This window comes from Sturnira hondurensis, unplaced genomic scaffold, assembly GCF_014824575.4.
Source record: "Sturnira hondurensis isolate 20B ecotype Veracruz unplaced genomic scaffold, ASM1482457v3 Scaffold0007401, whole genome shotgun sequence".
Classification (NCBI taxonomy): Eukaryota; Metazoa; Chordata; class Mammalia; order Chiroptera; family Phyllostomidae; genus Sturnira; species Sturnira hondurensis.
The window spans coordinates 2,331,210-2,343,310 of record NW_028080032.1 but is presented as its reverse complement, the minus strand read 5'-3'; the positions used below and the strand labels follow the sequence as shown (position 1 = coordinate 2,343,310).

The following is a 12,101-nucleotide window of genomic DNA, read 5'->3' as shown; positions in this document are numbered from 1 at the left end:
TATGAATGACCCACGGACATGGAAAACAGTGTGAAACAGTGTGAAAATTCGCTGTGGGAACAGGGAGTCAGGGGGAGTGGGATAAGTGGAGGAGGGCAAAGGGGGAAAATGGAGATAACTGTAATAAAATAACAATAAAAATGATTACAAAATTACTGACCACTAATGTTCTAAATGTATTAGACTGTTAAGTTCTCACACCAGCACTTTGAGTAGCACTATTGTATCCACTTGATACAGGGTGCAGCCAAGGGGAGGAACAAAAAAAAGATTTGGAATTGTGTCCAGAACTCAAAGTGTATAGGAATATTGGAGAGACATATAAGATGTCCTCACCCCTTCCCCCACAGGTGTGAGTTGGGGGAGGAGACACATGGAGCAGGAACATGCAGGGCTGTTCCTTGCAGCTAATCCATGGCCTGGTCATTTAACATATCTATAGCCTTTGGCGGATCACTTGGATATGGTAAATTGCTGTGGCCAGGCTTGGAGCTAGGGGGATGAAGTCACTTCCTCCAAGATGTAACTAGGGGGCAGGTCCCCCAAGTTACAGCACCTGCGTGGGGGCTTGGAGGAGATTGGCTCTAGGACATGGGGCCATACCTGCCCAGGTGAAAGGAGAGATCCACATGGTTTCAGCAGAGTAAGGGTCCCCTCTTGGCCAGGTGAAAGAGAGAGCCATGTGGTTTTGACAGAGTGCAGACCCCCTCTTTCCCAGACAGAAAAGGGAAAACCACGCAGCTTTGCCAGAATGGAAATCCCTGCAGCCAGGTGAAGAAGAAAGACACGTGCTTTTGGTGGAGTGCGGACCCCTGCAGCTTTGGTAGAAGAGACCCACGCAGCTTTGGGGTGCTCCCTTTGGCCACATGGCCTGGAAAGCAGGAGAGACTTTGACTGGAACTTGGTACAAAGAACTCTTGCTTGTGGAAGGTGCCACATGACTTTGGATTAAATTGGAGACCCTGCCAGGACAGTCAACACAGCTGATGATACCAGCAGGCTGGAAAAATGGACGTGTGCTTCTTTTCCTGAGATATGGTATCCCAAGTTAGGACAGGGGGAGAAGGGAGCACTGTGTGTGTGTGTGTGTGTGTGTGTGTGTAGGTGTATACCCTAAAGTACTTTGATATTTTAATGGAGGCATTAGGCCTGAATAGCATTAAATAAACATTTCGTTTCCTTTTCACAAATCTCTGGCATTGAGAGATGTCTTTCCAATTGGCGGCGGACAAATGAGCCCAGTAGGTATTAGTATACTGTTCTTGGGAGGGGCCCCTGTTGTTCTGTAACAGTTTTTGGCATCCTTCAGTGTGCCAAGTATTGCCCCCCCCCCCCGCTTGGACCCCTGTACAATAACACACTTTTAACATATGAGGAAACTGAAGCACACAGAGGTTCAATAACTTGTGCAAGGTTCAAAATCTGAAACAAGTAGAACTCCGGTTCTGGGTTGATCTTGGATAGTCTGGCTCCACAGGGCTTTTAAGCAAGACACTGTCACGGCCTTTTGGTAAAGTTATTTTCTCACCTTGGGGTATCCTTTCATTAGGCATGAATATAAGACTGCATTCTTTCAAAATCCAAAATTCTATCTTCCCTAAGTTTTCTAAGTATAGCCATTCCGTTCTCAAAACTTTCACAACAAAATGTTTATATAGCCACTGTTATCTATTCTATTGTAACATTTATTATATCTTGTTTGTCTGTACAACTCTACCTCTCCCACTAGACTGTGTACTCTGTAGCAATGGAGATCAAATATCACTTTTCTCTAGCGCTTCCTCGCCTAGAACATGGTAGGTTCACGACCAGTATTTGATGAAGAAATGAAAGCTGATGTTGCACTGAAGGCAGCAGTCATTGGTGTTGCACCTGTATCCCCGCAGCCCACTGGGAAGTCACCTGTAGGCAGTTCCTGTCCACACTAAAGGTTTCCTGATTCTCTCGACCTGGAAGTGTTTTCTGGCTGCTGGGGAGTGCTTGGTCAAGGGTGGGGGCGTGCATTCTACCAGGAGATGAATTCCTGGGCGCCACCTGCACACAGTGAGGGATTGGAAGGGGTGGACAGATGCCCCAGCTTCCTTGATGGGTGGGACAAGTCTGACATGTGTTCTAGAAAGTCTCTCAGGTCACCCCTGTCAGGACTGTGCTCCAGCTGCCCACAGCAGTTACTGCTCATCACACTCCTTCTTGACTTCTCTCTGTTCCTGGTCTTAGTGCATAGAAATTAATTCTGCTGAAGACCTAAGTGAGCTCTGGAGCAGATTCTTCCCCAGGCGAGCCCTTGGATGGGAAGGCAGCCCGGCAAACACCTTGATCTCAGCCGTGAGAGCCTGAGCAGAGGATCCAGCTAAACTGTGCCCAACTCCTGACCAGTGAAAACTGTACGGCTATTAATAAATGTGGATTGCTAAATGTTGAGTAATGGTAACTGGTTACAAATTTTGGTATCTGAACGTGGGTGTTGCTGTAACAAATAAACATGTGTGCATTAGCTTGCAAGCGCTGCCATCACAAAGTACCACTACCAGTGGCTTAAACAACAGCTGCATTTCCACAGTTATGGAGACTGTAAATCTAAGGTTACAGTATCAGCGGGGCTGTTTCTTCTAAGGCCTCTCTTGTTGGCTTGCAGACGACCATCTTCTTGTGGTGTCCTCACGCAATCTTTTCTCTGTGACTGCATGCTCCCGGTGTCTCTTCTTATAAGGACACCAGTTCCACAGGGTTTGGGCTCCAGATGTATAACCTTGTTTAACTTTAATTATTTCCTTAAAGGCCCATCTCCACATGCATTCACATGGGGCAAGGGTTAAGGCTTCAACATACAAATTTTGGAAGGGCACAATTCAGTCCATGATGATACAGGAGTGTTTGTAACTGGGAAGTGAGCAGAGGCTGATGAAATTTTGAAGACCATAGTAGAAAGAGTCAAAATTGTCATTTCTTAGGACTTTGAGGATGCTGATGGTGAGGCTCAGCAGCAAATGAGGAAGGTGTAGTTGGAAGCTAGAAGAAGGGGGTCCTTGCTCTGCAGTGGCAGGAAGTTTGGCAAAAGTGTCTCCTGGAGTTTTGCGGGAAGCAGAAGCTGGATGTGACAAATACAACACACCCAAGGAGGTTTCTGAGTGTGGAAGGTGCTGCCTGGTTTCCTTCTGCTCACAGTAAAATGCAGGAGGAAAGAAAGTAACTGAAAAAATAACTTTAAAAAAAGGAAACAGAATCTCATGACTTAAAAAATTCCGAGCTTCTCCGGATGGCAAAGATGTGACAATGAAGAGCTGGATTCTCAGGAAACACGTTCTGAGGGTGTGACGGCACAGCTGTTAAAAACTCAGAAACTCTGAAGAGCAGAGTATGAATCACGCAAAGGCCTTTTTAAGAAATTAAGGTGTGCCTCACAGATCTCAAACCAGAGACCCTCTAGGAAGATGAAGGGCACTGTCCCTCAGGCATCTCAGCAGGAGACCAAAGGAGAAGACAGTTTACCTTAAAAGTATCTGTGGAGCTGGTGTGGCTCAGCTGCTTGGAGCATCATCCCACACATCAAAAGGTTTTGGGCTTGATTCCTGGTCACGGCACATACCTGGGTTGTGGTTTCGATCCCCGGCCAGGTCAATGTCTTTCTCCCTCTCTTTTCTGTTCTCCCTCTCCCCTTCTCTCTAAAATCAATCTTTTTAAAATGTACTCAGGTGAGGATATATATATATGGATTTTGCCTAATGGAGTGAACCACAGTGAAATCCCCACAAGGTTTGCAAAGTTATTGAGAAATTGTTTAAATAGAAGTATTGCCAGCTTGACTGCAAGGGACAGAGATATTACAAAACAGAAGGAAGCTGTCACTCATGTCAAATTCTCCTGACTGTGGGAAGCGGGCTGACAAAACCGCTCCGCTGCAAATGCAAGCTACCTGTCATGAAAAAGGAGAGCACAACCGAGAACCAGAGGGTGGAGCCTGAGACACGGGATGGTCCCCAGTCCCTGAAACCTAATCAAGGAACTCCCAACATTGTCCAGGTTGGGTTTCATAAGAGCTCTGGACCAGCAAGTCCTTTTCCCCTTCCATTTCACCGGTTTGACTGGCATGTCTGTAACTGTTACCCTATACCTGCTCCACTATCACACACTGGGAGGCCTGGGGGCAGACACCAGTCATTTTAGCTGCACAGGTGCACAGTGGAGGAGAAGCTGTGCCCCAGCAGCTGATGAGTAGATTGCATGTAAGCCCTTTGCCCACACCTGACCCTGACTTAATTTTAAGACAATGTCCTGACGGGGTGACACTTAGGCAACCTTGGGCTGGGGTGAATGGATCTTGCATGTGGGAGAGAGACAATGGGGACCAGAGCGGACCAGCCCTAGGGTGAGGCCCCCCTCCTGGGACTCCTGCCTTTGTGCAATCCCTTCTCCACGAGCCAGGGCAGGGCCTGTGCCTGGCTGCCAACCAATAGAACATGGCAGAGGTGATGGGATGTCACTCCCGTGGTTATGTTTTACATGATGTGGCATCGGTGCTGGGGTATCATTTCATGATTCTGTTGTGACACGTGCAGAAGACTCCTGTGGTCTTGAAGAAGCGAGCTTCCATGAGGTCCACAGCCAGGAAGAGAATTCTGCCAACAACCGAAAGGATTCCTCCCCAGGGAAGCCTCCCCCTAGGGCAGTGGAGCCCAGCTGCTGGCATCTTGTTAGACTCTGAGCAGAGGGACCCAGGCGAGCCTTGCCTAGACTCCAGACTCACAGAAACTGTGAGATAACAAATGTTTGTTCTTTTAGGTCATGAAGGTTGGGGTAACCTGTTATCCAGCAACAAAATGAGAGCAAATGCTTACATGAGTGTCCTCTTGGGCACAGCTTTTTTCACTGAAATTTTAACATTATTGGTAACAGCAGCAGTGTCCAATCAGTTGGAGAGTGACGTGCTGCTTGGAAATGATCAAAGTATTGATAAACTGCTTTCTTACTAGTTTAAACAGAGTCAACAATGTAATGCTTATATTTAATATTACATGACAACAGTGATAAAAAAAAAACTCCAGCCTTTGACGGCACCACAAAGAAGCCTACAGTTGCCACCTTTAGCGCCCCAATTTCTGTTAAGATGCTAAATGAGAGATAAAATTAAATCTTTCGAGTTCTGAGTGTGTGTGGGAGTCACAGAGAGCCACATGCTTTTTTCTTTTGATTTAGAAGATTATTTTCAGTTCGGTCACCCCCTCTGGGAGAGAAGCGCTGGGGCAAAATAAGGCATTCCCGAAAATATCATCTCCCTTTATATAGAAGTTTCCAGTTATGAGAGCACAACCATCCTCATCAGAGGAGTTCAGCTGACTGGGGTTCAGAGTAGGCCTCTCACTGGGAAACCAACAGAGGCCTGGAGGGAAGCTGTGCTCGGAGGGTTCGCCGTTTGACTGCAGATGTGATCGGCTGGAAGAGCGGCCAGGCCATCCCGGAGACAGAGCGAGCAGCCGCATTTGGGCATTTACTCATTTGCTTCCTGGTGCACACTTTCACTGACATTTCCTGCTTAAATATCCTGCCTCATTCACTTGAGAAGACTGTGTGGATCACATGCATAATGAAAGACTCTGCAGAGAGCTCTGAGTACTCCACAAAATAAAAAGAAAATAAAGTCATATGGCAGTAATGATAAGAAATGGCAGGGAGGTAGGCATTTAAATGATGTCCCTGTCAGAGTCTCAAGTGAGTGCCAGTTTATGAGCTAACTCCAGGCTTCCTAAATGCTTGAATCAGAAGCATCCCTACACACAGAAACTGTATGTGACATCTGATATCAGCTGGCTCTGTGACCTTGGGAAAATTCACCTGACCTCCCTGGGTCAGCTGTGTCCTTTGTCAGATGAAAAGGCAGGACTAGGTGTGAAGGAAGTGACTTGGTTTTGACTTAGCAGCACTCAAGCATGAAACGCTTGTATCTAAACACACCCTTATCACCAGGAGGCAGAGTGGTGTGGTGGTTACAAGAATGGGTTTTTCAGTCAGGGGTCGGGGTTTATATCCTGGGCCTCTTCCAGTTATAGTTGTGAACTTTCAGCAACTCCTTTGACCTTGCTAAGTCTTTTTTTAAAAGATTTTATTTATTTATCTTTAGAAGGGAAGGAGAGAGGGAGAGAAATATCAATGCATGGTTGCCTTTTGCACGTCCCCTGCTGGGAAATGGCCTGCAGGGAACTGGCCTGCAACCCAGGCATGTGCCCTGACTGGGAATCGAACCGGGATCCTCTGGTTCGCAGGCTTGTGCTCAATCCACTGAGCTACACCAGCCAGGGCCTAAGTCTTTTTTTTTTTTTTTTGGTTTTTTGTTTTCTTTTAAGATTTTTTATTTATTTAGTTTTATCTTTATTGGGGAAGGAGAGGGAGAGAAACATCAATGTATGGTTGCCTTTCATGCGTCCCCTGCTGGGAGTTGGCCTGCAGGGAACTGGCCTGCAACCCAGTCATGTGCCCTGACTGGGAATCGAACTGCGATCCTCTGGTTCACAGGCCTGTGCTCTATCCACTGAGCTACACCAGCCAGGGCCTGACCTTGCTAAGTCTTGCTTCCCAGCACAGGAGTACCTCAGATACACTGTGCTCAGTTCCAGACCACTACAATGAAGCGAGTCTCACAATAAAGCCAACTGTAATCTTTTTGCTGTTGGAGGGTCTTGCCTTCAATTTGTGAAAAACACAAGTTTGAAGTGCAATGAAGCAAAGCGCAAAATGAAGGATGATTGTACCTAAAAGATGAAGTAAATACCACTTGTTTGAAAAGAAAGGGGGGCTGAGGTACTATATTCATCAGTTGTCCAATAATACTGCACAACAACCCCCCACACTCAGTGTAATTCCAGACAGAGGTCTGTCTGGAGAAAGCCCAGCCATTGTTAATATAACAAGAACAGCTTGCAAGACATTGATATAGCCTGGCAGCCAAGGAGAGTGGACTGGAATGCACTCGTGTGAACAATAATGACTTCACTGTACTAGTCCGTGGGAGCAGTTGATGCCACTGAGTGAGCACGTGTACTGTGTGGCGTCACATTCAAAATGACTGAGCAAATAGAATGACTCTGCATGAAATTTCGTGTGAACTAGAATATTCCTCCATTGAAACTATTCGGATGTTTCAGGAGGCCACAGCTATGGGCAACTGGTGATTGGCAGCTTCACCACAACAACGTGCCAGTTTAGGCATCACATCTAGTGCAGAGTTTTTTGGTGAAACATCAAGTCACCCAAATGCCCCAGCCCCCTACAGCCCAGATTTGGTGCCCTGTGACTTCTGGCTTTCCCCCAAACTAAAATCACCTTTGAAAGGGAAGAAAATTCAGATTAATGAGATTCAGGAGAATATGACAGGGAGGCTGATGGCAACTGGGCGAACTGTGTGAGGTCCCAAGGCCCACTTTGAAGGGGACTGAGGCATTGTTCTATGTACAATGTTTTCTTGTATCCTGTATCTTCTTCAGTAAATGTCCCTGTTTTCCTTATTACATGGCTGGATACCCTCTGGACAGACCCCATACAATCGACCTGGGGCTGGGGCAACCCCTTCAAACTGTAGGGATGCCGATGGGCCCGGGTGCTTTTGCTCACTCTTCTGGAATCATTGAACTCTCCCAGGCATGTTCTTATGGTGATGGTAAACGCACTAAGGTAAATCTCAACTGTACATTTCAAGCCTTTGCTCTCATCACCCCATTGGCCAAAGCAAGACACATGGCCAAGTCCAAACTCAAGAGGTGGGGAAGTACTTAGCCCTCCATGAGGCTGTAGCAAGAACAATGAAGGGCTGAGTCAAATAATTCAGTCCGCCAGATGGTATAGGTGAGGCACCTATGCAACCATGCCTGATCAGGGCCATGATTGATCACCGACATCTCTGATTATTATTATTATTATTGTTTTTTGGCCAAACTTCTCTAGGCAATCAATCTTTCTTATGTTACTTGAAGCAAAGAGGGAAATTTCTCCTGCTCAGAAGTACTACTACCCCATTCATCTATCTGACACTGCAAAATGAGGTTCTGTCCTTGGAATTGTTATTGTATTTTCCCTGTCAAAAGCAGATATTTTGGAGGTGGGAGGCACACAGAGTAATCATTAACTCTTTTAGGAAGAAAGCCACAGGAAAAGGAAAGACAGGTGTGGGGCAATCAGAAGCAGCTGGGTCTCTGATATTAGATCTGGGTTCAAATCAGAAATTGAGTGAATTTAAACAGATCAGTCCACTGTGTTGAGTTGAGGTTTCTTCATCTATGTGACTGGGTAAAAACTATTAAATGGTTATTATTAGAATGCCATAAAATAATAAATATTAAAGGTTATATACTTGGTAAAACACTATCCAATGTCTGGTAATACTGTAGTGGGTTTTGCTCAGACCTGTTTCAAGGGGTATTTCTGCAAAATCTGCATGTTACTGTAGATTTGATGCCTACTTTGCCTCACATGAACGTCTGCTCTGGGACGAGAATTGGGGTAAAACAGTCAAAGTGAAGTGGTCACAGAACCACTGCCTGCATTCTGTCACTATGTGGCATTAGAGCAAGAGACCACAGTCACTGCAGGACTGCTGGGCAAGGCATACTAATTAGTGTGAGAGAGAAAGCCTTCAGAAATAGATCAAACCATCAATTAGTCATAAATGACTTTCCAATACAACCTGCTATTGACGATTATCTTGAAATTCTACATTCTATTTACGTTTACCTTGGCCTTGAAGGTGAATGCAGATATTAAACTCTTGAGAGAGAGTGACTGAGCATTTGTTCATGGGGTCATAGTTGTCCACCTCTGATTGGGACCCTAGGCTCTCTCTTCCAAATTCCAGGATCACGGAATAGGAAAGCCCAGTTTTTTTTCTACTTGCCCCAGAGAGTTGGAGGTGTGGGATCCACTCATTTGTGATTCCAGAGTTGTCACACTGGGTGCTGGGATAAGCCAGTCAGTGGCCTGGACAAGGTGTGTGGTTAATGCCCCGTCCTCCTCCAAATGGAAGGACCTGCAGTGACAGCTTTCCTGTGATGAGTTCCATCACCCTGAACACATCAGCTTTTTTGTTGTTGTTGTTGTTTTGTTTGACTAACCACTAGGTCATTTGAACTAAAGGCTGTTCAGTCTTTAAAAGGAAATGTTAAGGGAGCTTAAGTGAAACACTATAGTAAAAAAAGAAAGATGGTACTTTTAGTGGTTGATATAATTTTCCCTTTTTTTAACTTTCAGAGGGGTGTGCATGTATAAGAGAAATAGGAAGAAAAGAAAAGAGAGAGGAAAGGAAAGAGGGAAGGAGAGAGAGAAAGAGAGAAGAGAAAGAGTTGGAGGGGCAGGCATGGGGCCCATCAAATACTAACTTCATTGATACAAAAAAACTGCTTTTCAGAAGTTTCTAGATATGGTTTCAAGACATGTAATAAATTTTGCTTTGGTTTTGGCTTTATTCACTCCTTTGGAACAAAGGTGACCTTGCCCAAATCTCCTGGATTTAGGCAAGTGTGAGAACCTGGGGCCGGTGTGAGGCTTTTCCTTGTCTCTGGGGCAGTGGGAAGCTGAGAGGCACACTGAAAATGGAAGGAGGGAGTCCAGGCACTGAGCGAGTGGGGGGAGTCCGAATCTGCTTTCCCAAGTGTAGAAGTATCAGAGATAACGTTAGCAAAAGATTAACAGCCTGCCCTCCGGGTGACAGCCTTGGTTCCAGCCAGCTTAACCGACACCGTTGTGGGCCTTTTCGAGCAGTGTTTTTGACAAAAGGTTTCAAATTACAGGTAATCTGCCCAATAAGTCCCATTCTATCATTACATTTTCCTTAGTAAAAAATTAACAATCTTTACAATACTATACATTATACATACTATACAATACTTTACATTATTTCTTCTGCAAGCTTTATGTTCTTCTTAAATATCTTTTGACAAATGTACAGTTGGAAGGTCTCCCAGCATTCTGACCATTCGTACCCATTTAACTGGTGTGTCCCTAAAACCTGCCAGACTGCATATCAAATCAGCATGGTGGGCACACTTTAAATTGAATCCGACCTTCAAATAGATCAATTCATTTTGTAATAAAACAATTTGTTGCTCTCAGACCTGTGCCCTCCATACATGGGGGATTAAGGAACAGTGAACTCCTGACTGAGCCATACACAGACCCCTACACCATCCAGTCCCTCGTCCCATCTGACCCATCCTTCTATTTCTTCATTACTCAAGCATTAGCCTTCTCTTGGGGGAAAATACATTCAATGGTAAGATATTGCTTAGTGTTGACCAGAAGAGTTGGTTGACTGATCAGTTTCTATGAAATATTATTCAATACCCATTTAAAATAGGCCTTTTTGTCCCTACAGATTTATCTTCTCAAATATTCATCTCTTGTGTATTTTCATTTTCCCTGGCCTGAAAAGTGTCAAAAATCCTATTAGAAAATCAAAATCACAACACACAGGATTAGAAGAACCTACGTTGATCTTTAGGCAGAGCACACTCACAAGGTCAACAGTAGAACAAAATGGCCAAGGCAACACAGCACGATGAAATTGCAGTTCTAATTTAGTCAGCTCAGATGATACCTAATAAGCATTCTCCATAGTTCGTTACCTATGGTCCGTCTTTGCAGTCTTTAAAAGATGCACCCGCTTTCATTTTTCCTATTACTTAAATATGACATAGTCAATATTCTTGTTAAAATAGAGTAAGATACTCATGTGCCTCAGATGTCTACTAATATAATCAGCAAGAGATACAGAATAGAATCTGACCTATTGGACAACATAATGATAAACTTAAAAAATGTTTAACTACCATATGGAGCTTTGGGGGCAGTTATTTGATGGTCTGTGGAATTCTTATTCTGAGGGACAGAAGAAAACTGCAATGGGTGGATTTTCTTTGTAGAAACTAAAAGTATCTGAAATTTATTGAGTCTGATTTCTGCTTTCATTGCAATTATTCCATGAACATTTCTTCCCAACAATCTACTAGCCATTTCTTTACAGTAATCATACCCCATTTCAGGACTCGAATGATTCACTTTTATTTGAAACAGCTATTTCTTAGACTATAAAGACAAATCTGAATATATATATATTTATATATACATATATATATAAATATATATGATTACATATAAAAACCTGTATGTATATACATATGCATGTGTGTATATATGCACATACATAAAATCACTTATTATAAAATATGTTAATAATAAATTTCATATAGAAGAAAAGTTTAAACATTCTGAGGGCAAATGCAAAACAACAAAGTGTTGTCTAAATAAGGTATAATCAAAAGTTATTGCCAATCATGACCAGAAGGAGTGGATAATATTCTTCAGTATAAAGACTAGCAACCATCATTTCAAGTGGAATAAACATTTCCTATTGTGTGACTGCACTTTACGTGTCTGATTTAACAAAAGACGTCACATCTAAAAGCGAGAGGCTCCTTTGCCTGTGCTGCAATTTATAGTAAGTGGTGAGCACTATAATCACGGAAGAATAATTATGGCTAACCTGTGGAGATTTAAAAACAAATACACGGTTGGGCATTCTGTGGTTTTCCCATAAAGATGACACACTTTATCAAACGAGGACATGCTTCTTCAGTCAACTTAAAGACAAGCCCTCGCCCTACCTTCATGGGCGCCAGCTGGATGGGCGTGATGCACGAGGGGTCCACCATGGGCTTCGGCCTGTTGGCCGTGTCTGCCAGCAGGCTGTGCCACTGCTGGGGCAGGCCTGTGAACTTCTGCTCTTGGGGGTCAAACCCGGTATGGACCCTGTGCTCAAAGTTCGACGGGCCAGATATTTCGATCTTTTTCTTCTTCTTTCCAAACATGATGCAGAAACCTGGGAAATGGAAACAGAAAAGATGCAGCTATTTATCTCTTGCCAGCTGAAGTCCAAAGGAAAACTAATTCAGTCACAGTTATACTTTTTCACCAATTCCTCTATACCCAGCAATTTTCAACCTTTTTTTATCTCTTGGCACACATAAAACTCTGCAGCACACCAAAAAAGACATTACATTATCTTCTTGGCCAATCTGACATAATAATAGGTATAATTTCGATTCATTCAGACTGGAAGGCTA

At 44.1% G+C, this 12,101-nt stretch overlaps 1 protein-coding gene across 1 annotated transcript in view; it reads right to left on the bottom strand.

Annotated features, from left to right (window-relative positions):
- Positions 1-11,853, bottom strand: part of PAK5 (p21 (RAC1) activated kinase 5) — a 99,723-nt gene extending 87,870 nt beyond the window's left edge. Inside the window, exon 1 of the mRNA XM_037051654.1 lies at positions 11,643-11,853. Within this exon, the coding sequence (XP_036907549.1) occupies positions 11,643-11,846 (204 nt within the window). The 5' untranslated portion in view covers positions 11,847-11,853. The remainder of the gene's footprint in view (positions 1-11,642) is intronic.
- Between the last annotated feature and the right edge of the window lie 248 nt (positions 11,854-12,101).